This window comes from Pristis pectinata, chromosome 2 (genome assembly GCF_009764475.1).
Source record: "Pristis pectinata isolate sPriPec2 chromosome 2, sPriPec2.1.pri, whole genome shotgun sequence".
Lineage (NCBI taxonomy): Eukaryota > Metazoa > Chordata > Chondrichthyes > Rhinopristiformes > Pristidae > Pristis > Pristis pectinata.
This window is the reverse complement of record NC_067406.1, coordinates 135881429-135898445: the sequence shown is the minus strand read 5'-3', so window position 1 is coordinate 135898445 and position 17017 is coordinate 135881429. Positions and strand designations below refer to the sequence as shown.

Here is a 17017-nt window from a genome sequence, read left to right as displayed (position 1 = left end):
TGATGATGGTTTTTTCAGCCAGCAGGGAGGTTCGATTAGTCCCTCCGTTTGAGGAAGATCAGGTTGATCAGTATTTCCAACATTTTGAAAAGGTTGCTGTGAGTTCAAACTGGCCAAGGAAAGGATGGGCTCTTATGTTACAGAGTGTAATTAAAGGTAAAGCTCAAAAAAACTTATTCTGCTTTGTCTGCTGAGGATGCAGCTGATTATACCAAGGTAAAACAAGCTATTTTGAAGGCCTATGAATTGGTCCCTGAGGCTTATAGACAAAAATTCAGAGACTTGAGGAAATCTGCAGATCAGACTTATATGGAATTTGCCAATGGAAAGAGAATATGTTTTGAACGATGGTGCCTGGCTAAAAATGTAGATGGGGATTATGATAAATTGACAGAATTGATACTGGTGGAAGACTTTAAAAGATGTGTTCCAGCTGAATTAACAACATATTTAAATGAAAAGGGAGTGGAAACTTTACAAGAAACTGCGAGGTTGGCAGATGATTATGCTTTAACCCATAAATCCAAATGGGGACAACCTAAAACTTTTCAAAAGAGTTACAAAGACAATCCAGGTAAACCGGAGATTAAATTGGGAGGTTATCAAAAAGGGAAGGATGAAAAGAAGCCAGGGCTGGAGAAACCTGTTGAGCGTACTTGTTATTACTGTAGGAAACCTGGCCATGTGATATCTAATTGTGCCCTTTTGAAGAAAAAGAAGGAAGCTGGGCCCAATGCTTGCTTTCAGGCAATTAAAAATCAAAAAGGTTTAGGAGATGCTGTTAAAGACCAGTCCTTGCAAGAGGTAAAAGCGGAAAAGTTGGAGGAGGTGAGAAAAGAATTCCGTTCGTATGTATCAGAGGGTTTCGTTTCACTGAATGATGAGTCACCCCAGGTGCCAGTGAAAATTCTTAGAGATACTGGGGCTAGTCAATCTCTCTTGCTGGACAGTGTTTTAAATTTTGGTGAAGAAAGTGACACTGGTGAGGTAAATCTAGTGCAAGGCATTACAGATGACCCCATGTCTGTCCCTTTTCACAGGGTGATTTTAAAGTCAAAGTTCGTAGAAGGACCAGTCGAGATAGGGATAAGACCTAGTTTGCCAGTGGAAGGAGTTTCTTTGTTATTGGGAAATGACCTTGCAGATGGAGAAAGTGATCCTGTGGTACGGTTAACAACCAAACCAAGGATTGATGAGTCTGAGAATGATCCAGATGTTTACCCATCATGTGTGGTGACTCGAGCTAGAGCTAAAGAATTAGCAAAGACAGACAGTCCGGTGCAGTCTGATGTAGTTCCTTGTGACAGTCCTAAACAGGAAGAAAATTATGATGCCTTATCTGAGACTTTTCTGTCTTCACTGGAGGATCAACATCCTTACAGTGAGCCTGAATTTAAAGATTTGTCTTTGTCGAGGAAGGATTTTATGGTGGAACAGACAAAGGACCCTGAGTTGACAGAATTGAAAGAAAAAGCTCTCTCATGTGAGGAGATTGAAAAAGTGCCAATTGGATACTATGTCAAAAATGGAGTGTTAATGAGGAAATGGAGACCTCCTCATGTTCCTGTTAATGAGGAATGGGAAGTTATTCATCAGGTTTTTGTTCCAAAAGTTTATAGGGATGAGATTTTAAACCTGGCCCACAGTATGCCTTTGGGTGGTCATTTTGGTGTGAATAAAACTGTAGGGAAGATCTTGAAACAATTCTATTGGCCTGGTTTGAGAAAAGATGTGGTGATGTTTTGTCGAACCTGCCACACATGTCAGATGGTAGGTAAACCAAATCAAAAACCCCCTGTGGCTCCTTTGAAGCCAATTCCTGCTTTTGGTGAACCCTTTTCGAAGGTGATTGTGGACTGTGTTGGCCCCTTACCAAAGTCTAAGACTGGAAATCAGTATTTGTTAACCATCATGTGTGCCACTTCTAGATTTCCAGAGGCAATACCCCTTAGAAATATTAAGGCCAAGACGGTGTCAAAGGCTCTTGTAAAATTTTTTACCTTGTTTGGTTTGCCAAAAGAAATCCAATCTGATCAAGGTAGTAATTTAATGTCAAAAATTTTTCAACAAATAGTCTATGAGCTGGGAGCAAAGCAGATTGTATCATCTGCATATCACCCAGAATCTCAAGGAGCTCTGGAGAGATTTCATTCTACTCTCAAAAATATGCTGAAGACTTATTGCTTTGAAAACACAAAGGATTGGGACGAAGGTATCCATTTACTTTTGTTTGCCGTTAGAGAATCGATCCAGGAGTCAATAGGATTTAGTCCGTTTGAGCTTGTATTTGGACAGAGGGTGAGAGGACCTTTGGAATTGTTAAAAGAGCAATGGGTTAATGAGGAAGTTCACTTGAGTCTGTTGGACTATGTCCAAAAATTTAAAACTCGGTTGGAGAGAGTCTGCCAGCTAGCGAGAGAGAATTTGAAAACCAGCCAGATAAGAATGAAGACATATTTTGATAGACGTGCTCGGCCTAGGACATTCGCAGTGGGGCAAAAGGTGTTGGTATTTTTCCCTAGCCAAAATAATCCCTTGCAATCTCGTTTTTCTGGACCCTATGTTATTGAATCTCGAGTGACTGATCTAACATATATAATCAAAACACCAGATAGATGCAAGAAAACACAACTCTGTCATGTAAACATGCTAAAACCTTATTATGAGAGGGATTCAGTTGTGGCCTTGGTGGATGATGTAAAGGTTGTTTCTAGAATGCCTGATGTTGATGTTGAGGAAGGCCAATTTAGACCAAATATTGTTCCATCGAAACTAAAAAACCAAAATATCATGGAGAACCTTGAAACGAAGTTGGACCATTTACAAGTTTCACAAAAACAACAGATGAGAGAATTAATTTTAAAATTTAAAAATTTGTTCCCAGATGTTCCAAACAGAACATCGATAATTACCCATGATGTTGATGTTGGGGATGCAAAACCAATCAAACAACACCCATATCGAATGAATGTGGAAAAAAGTAAACTTGTTGATCAGGGATAAAATACATGTTGGAAAATGATATTATTAGACATTCTACTTCAAATTGGAGTTCGCCCTGTGTTATTGTACCTAAACCTGATGGAACTGTTAGATTTTGCACAGATTACAGGAAAGTGAATGCTGTAACAAAGTCAGATGCTTACCCTATTCCTAGGGTGGATGATTGCATAGACAGAGTGGGAAAGGAAAAATTTCTTACAAAGATTGACCTATTAAAAGGGTACTGGTGTGTTCCATTAACAGATAGAGGAAGGGAGATTTCAGCCTTTGTAACCCCTTCTGGATTGTATGAATACAATGTTTTGCCATTTGGAATGAAAAATGCTCCGGCAACATTTCAGAGAATGATTAATTCAGTGATTCATGGGTTAAAACATACAGATGCCTACATTGACGACTTAGTGACTGGGAATGATACTTGGGAAGATCACATCTCTGCGTTAGAAAGGTTGTTCGAAAGACTTTCCAAGGCTAACCTTACAGTTAACTTGGCTAAAAGTGAATTTGGCCATGCCACTGTGACGTATCTTGGTTATGTTGTAGGTCAAGGCAAGCAAGCTCCTGTTCAGGCAAAAGTTCAAGCAATATCTGAGTTCCCTATTCCCACAGGTATGAGGACTGTTAGAAGATTTTTGGGAATGGTTGGATATTATCGAAAATTTTGTAAAAATTTTGCTGATATTGCTCTTCCCCTAACTAATCTTCTGAAGAAGGGAGTAAAGTTTGTTTGGACAGATTCTTGTCAAGAAGCATTTGATAAGCTGAAAGCCATTTTATGCTACCATCCTGTGCTCAAACCACCTGACTTTGAAAAGCCATTTTCATTAGCAGTAGATGCCAGTGATGAAGCTGCAGGAGCTGTGTTGTTGCAGAAGGGTGACCTTGATGATATTGACCATCCTGTAGCTTACTTTTCAAAAAAATTTAATGAGCATCAAAAGAATTATTCCACCATAGAGAAAGAATTACTGTCGCTTGTTTTAGCCTTGCAACATTTCAGTGTATATGTTTGCACCACTCAGAAACCATTGACTGTATATACAGATCATAACCCATTGGTGTTTCTGAGCCGAGTCAAAAACAAGAACAGAAGGCTGTTAAACTGGAGTTTAATTTTGCAAGAGTTTGATCTCATGATAACTCACATTAAAGGCAAAGATAATGTGATTGCTGATTGTCTTTCCCGATGTTAAATGGGAAACATGTATCTGTACTAATCTGATAGTCTGTAGTTGTGTAGCATGATAATTATTAACATTACTAACTGTATGCGCGGTTAAAATTTTCTTGGGAAAAATTTTTTTTAGGTGGGAGGTGTTACGGACTCAGTGAAAGTCCCTTTAAGATAGAGAGTGTGTGTGTATGTGTGTGTGGGGCGTGCTTACGTCAATAGAAGATAAAGGACGTAATGACGTTGTTGAAGAAGTTAGAAGAAGGAGAGAGAGAGAGAGAAGGGAGAGAGACACCAGCCTGCTTGTTTTCTCTATCGATGGATGAGAAACAATAACTGTGTTTGCCACTGAAATCCATGTATGGAAGTTGGAAGTAATCCGGTGGAGTTCACTTTGTTGCTGACCTGTAGAAGGAAACAGGTATTTGTATGTGGACGACCACGGTTCGGATGCTTTTCGGGGTGAGGAAGTCACTACCGAGTAAGCACTGAAGTGTCGTTTGGGTTCCATCGTGGAACATTTGGATTTCATATGTACTCTCTCTATGTTTTTCTACATCTACATCTTATCTTCAGACAACGGTGGTTGTTGAAGAAGCCCTTGTTCATGTTTCACCTTATGGCTTGCGGAACTGAACTTTAGGAACCATTCTGGAACTGGGAGTTTTGGACTTTGTCACACACACACACAAAGAGTTTAGTTTTTGGGTTAACGTTCGAGGTTTAACATTTTTGAATTCTAACATACTAACATTTTTACTTTTATTTTACGTATTATCATAAGTAGTGATTAATAAAATAGTTTTTAACACTGAATCATGCTCAGTGTGTTTCTTTTGTTGCTGGTTTGTGACAATAGAACATAGAACAGTACAGCACAATACAGGCCCTTTGGCCCACAGTGTCGACCTTTAAACCTCGCCTAAAACTATCTAACCCCTTCCTCCCACATATCCCCCTATTTTAAATTCCTCCATATGCTTATCTAGCAATCTCTTGAATTTGACCAATGTACCTGCCTCCACCACTGCCCCAGACAGCGCATTCCATGCCCCAATCACTCTCTGGGTGAAAAACCTCCCTCTGATGTCTCCCTTGAACTTCCCACCCATTACTTTAAAGCCATGCCCTCTTGTATTGAGTATTGGTGCCCTGGGAAAGAGGCGCTGGCTGTCAACTCTATCTATTCCTTTTAATATTTTGCACACCTCTATCATGTCTCCCCTCATCCTCCTTCTCTCCAATGATTAAAGCCCTAGCTCCCTTAGTCTCTAATATGATTGATTAATTACTAGATTACTGAAGAAGTCAAAATACCTTCACTCATTTCCCCAAACTGAAAGCAGAATTTGCACACGTGGTTGTAAAATATTATTACCTTGGTTAGAGCTGCTGTGTGTTCTTCGCCACAACTAATGTAAACTATTTTCTGGCTCCGCAGGAACTTCACGTGATTGGGGACATCTCGATCTACAAAGACAAATGGCGACCATCAACAGTAGCTTCCAGTACTTCACACAGGCCTCTCACGGATGGAAATACGAAGGCTGAGAAATTCAACATATGAGAAGGATGTGCTTGTTGGAATACAAGCACCAGGAGTGAAATGAAGAAAAAACATTCCAATTTGGGAAGAATACATTAGAATTTCAATTGGAATCTGGGCCAGTTGGTGCCTGTTTTGAGAGACTGACTCATACAGAAGGTCTGACACAAACATATGATCTCTATGATCATAGAACAGTCTCTATGATCTTTGCTCTGGCTTTGATTGTCTGAAAACGATGGAGAGGAATTTTCCAGTGGTTTTTCTTCCTGTTTTTTTCCCTTTTATTCTGCTTTTTCCCTGCTTGAATTATGAGAAGGATGGAAGTGTCTGTTTGATAATCTAGTGGGCTTGGTGCACCAGATGGGCTTTGCCTGTCAATACTCACACAGAGAAGAGACTGCCAGCCTTGAATTAACTGGCTCAAAGTTTGGTTCCCAACTGCACCCCGAGCTCCCCTGCAAACTCGCGCTGCCCTGTTAGGCATCTACCTTTGTCATCACTGAGTCCAAGCTGACCACAGTTGTTCCTGCCCCAACTGAACACAGCACCGGAGAGCGACAGGGTGAAGCTGTGTGTTCCTCCTGTAGCGATCTGAGCCAGGGGAATCCCGGAGAGAGACTTCACACACTGGGGGCTGGACTGGGAGGGAAATCCCTTCCCAAGACCTAGTTGGCCATGGGAGTTCTGGCCCCAGGAAAATAGCTGACTGTCTGGAAAAGAAAACAGGCAAAATTAGCAACCCCATGGAGCTTCTTTTTGTATTAACTGTAAGCTACGAAACAAATACAAAGGCATTAATTATCCAACAGTATGGAAAGATAATATTGACCTTCTAACAATCAGCTGTAAACTATCACTGCACTCAATGTGAGCCTTCTGCCTTTGAAAAGAATGCTTTCTATCTTAACATGTTCAATGTAAAGTCAATGGCCCTGGTGTACAGAATGACTTTTCCTGAAAGTGGCGCCACAGGTAGACAGGGTGGTGAAGAAGACGTTTGGCACGCTGGCCTTCATCAGTCAGGACATTGATTTTAGGAGTTGGGACGTTATGCTGCAGTTGGACAAGATGTTGGTGAGGTTGCACCTGGAGTATTGTGTACAGTTTTGGTCACCCTGTTATGGGAAAGAGGACATTAAGCTGGAAAGAGTGCAAAGAAGATTTACAAGAATGTTACCAGGACTCCAGGGCCTGAGTTATATGAGAGGTTGGGCTGGCTAGGACTTCATTCATTGGAGCGTAGGAGACTGAAGGGTGACCTTATAGAGGTCGATAAAACTATGAGGGGCATAGATAGGGTGAATGTAGACAGTCTTTTTCTCAGGGACAGGAAAACAAAAACTATAGAGCATAGGTGTAAGGTGAGAGGGAAAAGATTTGAAAGGTACCTGAGGGGCAACTTGAGGGCGGTGTGTATATGGAACGAACATAAGAGTACATAGAAGACTACAGCACAGTACAGGCCCTTCGGCCCATGGTGTTGTGCCAACATTTTATCCTGCTCTAAGATCTATCTAATCCTTCCCTCCCACATAGCCCTCCATTTTTCTATCATTCATGTGGCTATCTAAGAGTCTCTTAAATGTCCCTAATGTATCTGTCCCCACAACCTCTGCCGGCAGTGCGTTCCACTCTATTCCAAGCTCTTTCATGAGAAGAGGTCATCATATGGGCAGAGGAAAAGATTTAAGGATATGCTCGAACTCTTCTTGAAAAAAAAATGCAAGCTGGGAATTCCTGGCCATGATCACATAAAGCAGAAAAGAAAGATTTGGGACGGTATGAAGAATCTCACGCCCGTGCATCAGGAGCACACAGTAAAGCCCAGTGTAAACAGCAGAAGGAGCACACCACCTCACGGGCTACCTAATCACCTGCCCTGTCAGGCACCTTCTGCCCCACGTATGGAAGAATCTGCATCATCAGTCACCTCAGAAGCCACAAAACTGGAGAGGAAGCAAACCATCTTTAGCGTCACTATAAGGACAGCTTGTGTTGTTTTCTCTGGAGCGTCGGAGGCTGAGGGGAAACCTGACAGAAGTTTGTAAAATTATGTAAGGAACAGAGAAACAGTCGGAATCTCTTTCCCAGGGTGGAAATGTAAAAAATTAGAGGGCACAACTGTAAATTGAGAGGAGGGCAGCTTAAAGGAGATGTGTGGGGCAAGTTTGTTTTACACAGAGAGTGGCAGGTGCTTGGAATGTACTGCCAGGGGTGGTGGTGGAAGCAGATAGGATGGTGTTGTTTAAGAGGCATTTAGATAGACACATGAACATGAACCGAATGGAGGGATATGGCTTATGTGCAGGCATATGGAATGAGTTTCATTTGGGATCATGGCTGGCACAGACATCATGGGCCGAAGGGCCTGACCCTGTACTGTACTGTCCTATGTGCTATATCTATCCTCGATCCCAAGGGACTGCCCATGAGACTCTGAAAGTTCATAAGAAATGGCCTCACTCTGCCATTTTCCCAGAGACATAATCCCACCAAGTTTACATGTCAATGCCCCCATTAAAAATACTGAAGTAAGAAAGTGTCTGCTCAGAATCTGAACATTCACATAGGGAATTCATGGTCTCAGTGTTTATTTGTGTCATCAATAACCTCATCCACCTTTTAAAGTGCATCAAATAACAGGAGCTGAAGAATTTTCCCTGTTTTTGTGCTTTACAGTGGGAGGAGGAGAACCTCCCACCTCAACCACGACCATCCAAGACCATTCATTCCCAGGTTGCAGAGGAACTTGGGAGCTGGTGGTGTTCCCATGCGCCTCCTGCCCTTTGAGGTGGTGCAGGTCATCGATTGGGGAGGTGCTGATCGAGAGAAGTGGGTGGAAGTAACGCACACATGAGAAGAACTGACGATAGGTTCCTGAGATCACAACTTGTCCGAGACAGGTCAGCAGAATGGGACAAGATCAATGGGAGAAAGAGAAGGGGAGAGAGCAGAAATAAAGAGAACAAGGGGAAGAGAGAGAGAGGAGAGAGAGAGAGAGAGATGCAGAGAAAATTGAATGAAGTTCCTTCCCTTATCTCTACTAACTGAGTTGGGGAATAAAACATAATTCCAATCAAACCAAGCTGGCCAAATTGAAGTGTTCTATCTCCATGAATTGTTACTTTTGGAGCTGCTCAAATGGCAAATCATTTTTTTGTAAATGGAAGAGATCTGTTCAATCATTGTGTCTGAAGTCCTCTGCCATTAACTTCATCAGAAACAGAAGGGTGTTTAACAAATAGCCAAGCTGACATCAGACACACAGAGCATATTAACATAATGGCAGCACTGCATAATAAAGTTTTCATAAAGGTTCGTAAAGAGCCGCTGGCTACACTTTTTACCTGCACAATTTATGTACTAGAATGGCATAGAGGATTGCCACCTTATTACCAAAAACTCTGCGGTATGTCTATCACAGTGGAGTTAAACATACCACCCCCATCACTTCATGCTCCTCCCCATGCATCTCCCAAGCCTGGTTAAGGGTGGGTTACGGGAAGGACAGAGGCTGTGAGAGTTCAGTGCTGCAGCAGGATCAGCATGTTCAGATTATGCTTTCCTACCTTTGGTAAGAGCCAGGCAGTGCCAGCTTCCACAGGTGACCTGGATGACAACGTGTCCACTCAGTGTCCGGACTAACCTGCAACACCAAAGCTCAGGTAAGAATGTGAAAGAGAAAGTGAACAAAATATTGCAAATTTGCCCAGATTCTGCAAAAGAAATGGGAGTGAAGCTAACAGACCACATTCCTGTTCTGGAGTAAATCAGCATTCAAACACACCCTGTTAAGACCGCAAGAAGCTACAGAGAGTTGTGGACACAGCCCAGCGCATCACGGACACCAGCCTCCCCTCCATGGACTCTGTCTTTACCTCTCGTTGTCTTGGCAAAGCAGCCAGCATAATCAAAGACCCCACCCACCGGGCCATTCTCTCTTCTCTCCTCTTCCATCAGGTAGAAGATACAGGAGCCTGAGGGCACGTACCACCAGACTTAAGGACAGCTTCTATCCCACTGTGATAAGACTATTGAACGGTTCCCTTATACAATGAGATGGACTATGACCTCACGAGCTACCTTGTTGTGACCTTGCACCTTATTGCACTGCACTTTCTCTGTAGCTGTGACACCTAACTCTGTACTGTTATTGTTTTTACCTGTACTACATCAATGCACTCTGTACTAACTCAATGTAACTGCACTGTGTAATGAATTGACCTGTACGATCGGTTTGTAAGACAAGCTTTTCACTGTACCTCCGTACAAGTGGCAATAATAAACAAATACCAATACCAATAAACATGGAAGTCCAGAAGTTCTTGTCCAATCTCTATCTACTCCTCCACAAGCTGTGTTACACCAGTATCTCACAAGGATAATTCAAACACATGTAAGGGAGTAAATGTGTTACTTGTTCACTCAACAGCCAGAAATAGTTCAGGTTTGTCCAGTCATAAATCTTTAATTGTAAATTTCTTTTGCACAGTTTTTTTTCCTTCACTGTCTTGTATAATTTATACATAACTTATGTTCTATGTGTTGTCTGAGTCTAAGTGTCTGTGATGGTGCTGCAAGCAAGGTTTTCATTGTAACTGTACCTCGCCGTATTTGTGCAGATAACTATAAACACAACTTGACTGAAAATTCTCTGTTCTCATATTTTTATTTCTTTGGATTTTAATTACTAATAGAGCTTCTATTTTTTTTCTTTTTCTAAAATTGATTTCCAGAATGGGCCATGCATAACGTATAATGGAACTATTCAATAGTCTTATCACAGTGGTGTAGAAGCTGTCCTTAAGTCTGGTGGTACGTGCCCTCAGGCTCCTGTATCTTCTACCTGATGGAAGAGGAGAGAAGAGAGTATGTCCCGGGTGGGTGGGGTCTTTGAATATGCTGGCTGCTTCACAAAGACAGCGAGAGGTAAAGACAGAGTCCAAGGAGGGGAGGCTGGTGTCCATGATGCACTGGGCTGTGTCCACAACTCTCTGCAGCTTCTTGCAGTTCTGGGCGGAGCAGTTGCCATACCAAGCCGCGATACATCCAGATAGGATGCTTTCCATGGTGCATCGGTAAAAATTGGTGAGAGTCAAAGGGGACAAACCAAATTTCTTTAGCCTCCTGAGGAAGCAGAGGCACTGGTGAGCTTAAACTGCAAAGGGTATATAAAGGATTTACGAGGATATTACCGGGACTGGAGGGTTTGAGGTATAAGGAGAGGCCGGGAACATTTTTCCCCTGGAACATAGGAGGCTGAGGAGTGACCTTAACTCTGTTTTATAAAATCATGAGGGGCATAAATAAGGTGAATAGAAAAAGTCTTTTTCCCCAGGGTAGGGAAGTCCAAAACTAGAGGGCATAGGTTTAAAGTGGAAGGGGAAAGATTTAAAAGGGACCTCAGGGGCAGCTTTTTCACACAGAGGGTGGTGAGTATGTGAGACGAGCTGCTGGAGGAAGCAGTAGAAGTGGGTACATTTACGTTTAAGAGACGTTTGGACAGGTATATGGATAGGAAAGGTTTAGAGGGATATGGGCCAAATGCAGGCAAATGGGATTAGCTTAATTAGCATGGACAAGTTGGGCCGAAGGGCCTGTTTCCATGCTGTATAACTTTATAACTCCTGTGAACATCATCATGGGAGAACCCCCACCATATGCACCCATTCTGGGGACAATTACAGATGGGTAAAAAATGCTGACCTCATCAGTAATGCTGACACCCAATATATGAAAAGAATGTTGCATTAAACCCGCCACAGGAAGTTTCTGAATTTCACAATTTCATTTTGAAGACGGTACCTCGGTATCCGGATAGTCTCTTCTGTAGAATTGATCCCCAGCTGACCGTCTTTTCCTGCTCCCCATGCAAAGACCTGACCCTGGTCATTGATAGCCACAGTGTGAGCTTCTCCACAGGCTGTGTGGACGATCGTCTGGGCATCCAGAGCGGTAACCTGTTCTAATAAACAGAGAGGAAAGAGTAAGTGGTGTCATGGCAACAGCTCAATATTAGCGTGGAAACAGTGAAAAGTTCACAAAATTAATGAGCAATAGAGAGGACTCCACTTAAAAACAATTCAAGTCAAGTCAAATCGAGTTTATTGTCATGTACACAAGTACGGTGAGGTACAGGTACAATGAAAAACTTGCTTGCAACAGCATCACAGGCACGTAGGTGCAGACAACACACAGAACATAAATTATACACAAATTTTACATAACTTATACAAGACAATGAAGAAAAAAGACATCAGTGCAAAACAAAAATACAGAGACAAGTGCAAGAGGTAGTCTGTAGTGTTCCACTGCACAATGCAGTGTGCCAAAATGCCTCTGGACACCTCGTGTTAACTCTTTACCCCATTAGAAATTCCTGAATCTACATGTCACCCTGTATTTATTCTTCCTACCACTTATGGCTCTCCACCAGTGCCACAGGATTTGCCACAGGACAGATTTTAGGTTGGCAGTTTCTAGTATAAATTTGGATCTGGGCATTGTAAATGGAAATAGATAACCGAAGGATGGAATAGATGACGTTACAAGGATGACAGAATGGCATTTGCATGACAAGGGCAAGTGAGCCAAGTTTTACATCAGGAGTACAATGGATGGCAAGGACTGATCTTAAATTAACACCCCCCACCCACCCCCCAAGACAGAGAACTGTTGAGGAGCTTAGTTCACCAATTTAACATGTCAACTTGACAATGGAAACTAAAAATCAGCAGTATGTAGAGTAACCAGTTGATTCAGCATACAGTTCAGGTTAATGTTACCTATGTGAATTTAACAGGACCACATAGACTGACCAATATAGTTAAGAGTCTTTATAAGTTCCTGGTTGTGGCTTTTATGTTGTAAGCTTATACAGCAGTTCATTGGAAGGTCAAGCTCAACAGACTGACAGCACAAGGATTTGAAACATCAAATCTTCAACTTTTTCTGAGAGGATCTCAGAACAGAGACCAAAACAAGAACTGGTCTCAAGCTAATAAATATCATACACTAAGGCCAAACACTTCAGATCCCACTAAATGCAGTACAGCCCCATTGTAGGTGTAGAGAACATGGACTCAGTCTCTAAAATCTACACCTTACCATCTCCTAACCTGGCCTATTAGCCACCTAAAACAAATCTATAATAATAGAATATGCTGGAAATATTCAGCAGGTCAGGCAGCATCTATGGAAACAGAAACAGAGTTCACATTTCAGGTCAAAGACCCCTTGCCAGACTTGGGAGAGAATGAAAAAAAATTAGTTTTAAGATGCATAGGGGGTTAAAGAAGGGGAGGACAAAGAGAACATTTTTAATATGTTTACCCTTGCCTTACCCTAAGTTTATTTGGCAATCTCTTCACCCCGTCCCCAACCCACCCCTACAGCTGTGACAGCAATCAGGTATTTTCCTGGAAATCTCATCCCAGGACATCCAGCCAACAGCTCTGCTCCTACTGCCCATGACAACCTGACATGTCCGCCTTCCTATTCCAGTTTGAAAGTCAACAGACTCTTCATTGATTGACTGGGTGGACTTTGTCAAAAACTGAAGATTGACCAAAGCGTGTTTAAGAGAGTCAACAGATTTGATAAAGCCAATGTTTGCTGTGTAAATACTGACTGCTGAAATTGGTTTATTATGGTTATCTCTACTTCAATGTACTTCACAGATTATAAAGCATTTTGGAACAATCTGAAATTAAATAAAGTAGAAATTCAAGCTGTTGATTTCTTATTCCACAAGATGTATTAGCACTATAGCACTATGCACATTGATTTTAGCAAAGAAGACCATCCAAGATATTAGTGCAAATATGCTCAAGTGACATATGTTCAATACATAAATGAGTACAGGAGCTGGGACATCATGTTGCAACTATACAAGATGCTAGTGAGATCACACTTGGAGTATTGTGCTCAGTTCTGGTCGCCTAGCTATAAGAAAGATGTCATTAAGCTGGAAAAGGTGCAGAAAAGATTCACAAGGATGTCACCAAAAATGGAGGGCTTGAGTTATAAGGAGAGGATGGATAGGCTGGGACGTTTTTCCCTGGAGCCTAGGAGGCTGATGAATGACCTTATAGATGTATGTAACATAGAACATAGAACATTACAGCACAATACAGGCCCTTTGGCCCACGATGTTGTGCCAACATTTTATCCTGCTCTGAGATCTATCTAACTCTTCCCTCTCACATAGCCCTCCACTTCTCTATCATTCATGTGTCTATCTAAGAGTCTCTTAAATGTCCCTAATGTATCTGCCCCCACAACCTCTGCCGGCAGTGCGTTCCACGTACCTGCCACTCTCTGTGTAAAAAACTTACCCCTGACATCCCTCTTATATCTTCCACCAATCAACTTAAAATTATGTCCCCTCGTGTTAGCTATTTTCACCCTGGGAAAAAGTCTCTGACTGTCCACTCGATCTATGCCTCATCACCTTGTACACCTCTATCAAGTCACCTCTCATCTTCCTTCTCTCCAAAGAGAAAAGCCCTAGCTCACTCAACCTATCCTCAAAAGACATGTTCTCCAATCCAGGTAGCATCCTGGGAAATCTCCTCTGCATCCTCTCTAAAGCTTCCACATCTTTCCTATAATGAGGCGACCAGAACTGAACACAATACTTCAAGTGTGGTCTGACCAGAGTTCCATAGAGCTGCAACATTACCTTGTGGCTCATGAACTCAATACCCTGACTAGTGAAGGCCAACACACCATACGCCTTCTTAACAACCCTATCAACCTGTGCGGCAACCTTGAGGGATCTATGGACGTGGACCCCAAGATCCCTCTGTTCCTCCACACTGCTGAGAGTCCTGCCATTAACCTTGTATTCTGCCTTCAAATTCGATCTCCCGAAGTGTATCACTTCACACTTGTCCAGGTTGAATTCCATCTGCCATTTCTCAGCCCAGCTCTGCATTCTATCAATATCCTGTTGTAATCTACAGCAACCTTCTACACTATCCACAACACCACCAACCTTTTTATCAGCAGCAAACTTGCTAATCCACCCTTCCACATCCTCATCCAAATCATTTATAAAAATCACAAAGAGCAGGAGTCCCAGAACAGATCCCTGCAGAACATCACTGGTCACCGACCTCCAAGCAAAATACGCTCCATCTACCTTCGCCCTCTGTCTTCTATGAGCGAGCCAATTCTCCAAATGCCCATAAATCCTGTCTCTAAGAATCTTCTCCAGTAATTTGCCCACCACTGAAGTAAGGATCACTGGTCTGTAATTAGCAGGGTTATCCTTACTACCTTTCTTAAACTAAGCAACAAATTTGCCACCCTCCAATCATCTGGCACCACTCCTGTGGCAAGTGAGGATGCAAAGATCATCGCCAAAGGCACAGCAATCTCTTCCCTCGCTTCCTGTAATTAAGCTTCCTGTAATTGTTACAGCATGCCCACAATCTCTGAATCCTCCTACAGCTTTGGTTCAGGTAATGCCTTTCAGGTAATGCCCTCAAATTAGTCTCAGAGTAACTGAAGTTTTCCCAAGGGATACTTCTATTTCTCTGCAATTCCATCTTGAATGCAGCTTAGACAATGGAGAAACTAGATGCAGTGAATGGTTCAAGGACTCCCAAAGATCTCCCATATCAAGACTTTCAGGTAATGCCCTCAAATTAGTCTCAGAGTAACTGAAGTTTTCCCAAGGGATACTTCTATTTCTCTGCAATTCCATCTTGAATGCAGCTTAGACAATGGAGAAACTAGATGCAGTGAATGGTTCAAGGACTCCCAAAGATCTCCCATATCAAGATGAGCACAGATCACTTCCTACCGCTGTAGTGATCATGTTTTAGTTCTAGTTGTTATCACATTTCAACTGGCCTGTCCTGTTTGTGACAGAACTGATTATCCATGTAACAGAAAATGCTGGAAACACTCAGCAGGTCAGGCCACATCCGTGGGAAGAGAAACTGAGTCAACGTTTCAGGGCAAAGACCTTTTGTCAGAACTCGGGTTTTTTAAGGACGGAATTTCAGTTGGAATCCACGTGGGACGAGTTGGAGCCGGAGATAGGTGCCAAGGAAAGAGAGGTGGCCGTGAATGAGGATTATGGTCAACACCTTATCACAGACACGAAGGGAAAGAAACACCATGTAGGGTGAACAAGGCAAGGGACAGAAGGAAATGCCGCCGGAGAGTAGAATAGAACTCCTTCATGTTCAGCATTCCTGGAAGAGAAACGGCAGCGAATTCAACAGATGAAAATCAAACAAAAACTGCAGATCTGACGAAGGATCTCCGATCTGAAATGTTAACTTGTTTCTCTTCCCAGAGATGCAGCCTGACCTGCTATTTCCAGAACTTTCTGTTTTCAGCATCAGCAGTTTTTATGATTCTTGGAATCAGAATCAAAATCAGTATTATCACTGACTTAGATGACGTGAAATGTGTTGCTTTGTGGCAGCAGTACAGTGCAAAGACATAAATTTACTATAAATTACAAAATAAATAAATAGTGCCAAAAATAAATAAGGAAACGAGGTGGTGTTCATGGGTTCATGGACCGTCCAGAAATCTGATGGTGGAGGGGAAGAAGCTGTTTCTGAATCATTGAGTGTGGGTCTTCAGCCTCCCGTACCTCCTCCCCGATGCTAGTAACACAAAGAGGGCATGTCCCGGGTGTAACATTAACTCAGTTTATCACTTTGCACAGACGTTATCTGCTGGATATTCTTAGCATTCTATTTCGTTTTAGAATTCCCGTAACTACCATGTCTACATCTTTCTGCTCCAGTACGTTGTTTTCTCTCTCTCTCTCCTTCCAATGCTCTCATTCATGTCCCACTATTTACACTCCTCCAAGCAGATCAAACACTCATCATCATCACTTAGACAACAACAAAAGCACTTTGATCTCCACCCTATCACAGACATTCCAGTCATTTCTTCACCACCTCTGCCCCTCCTCTCCCTGCAACTTAAACACACTTGTTTTCTCACTTTTCCAGTTACGATGAAAGGTCATCAGCCTGAAATGTAAACCTTGTTTCCTTCTCCACGGATACTGCCTGACCTACTAAGTGTTTCCAGCATTGGGTGTTTTTAATTTCAGAGTTCCAGAATCCAAAGTTTTTACTTTTGCTTTTCCATTACAGACTTTGTTGGGATGTATTTTCGGAATCTTTGAGCAAAAGCCTGTATAGAGGGAGGAAATAAGAAAAACACAATAAGCTTGAAGAAAAGAGGCAAAAGAACATGATGGGGAGGAGGAATGGATTGATGGGATTGGAGACACAAGTGGCTGCAGATGCTGG

General features: G+C 42.3%; 1 protein-coding gene across 1 annotated transcript in view; it reads right to left on the bottom strand.

Annotated features, from left to right (window-relative positions):
• LOC127567262 (probable E3 ubiquitin-protein ligase HERC3) overlaps positions 1-17017 on the bottom strand; it is a 55090-nt gene that overhangs the window by 18588 nt on the left and 19485 nt on the right. Inside the window, exons 3-6 of the mRNA XM_052009945.1 lie at positions 11529-11688; positions 9293-9369; positions 6212-6433; positions 5553-5644 (exon numbers count right to left, since the gene is read on the bottom strand). Coding sequence (XP_051865905.1) covers positions 5553-5644; positions 6212-6433; positions 9293-9369; positions 11529-11688 — 551 coding nt within the window. The remainder of the gene's footprint in view (positions 1-5552; positions 5645-6211; positions 6434-9292; positions 9370-11528; positions 11689-17017) is intronic.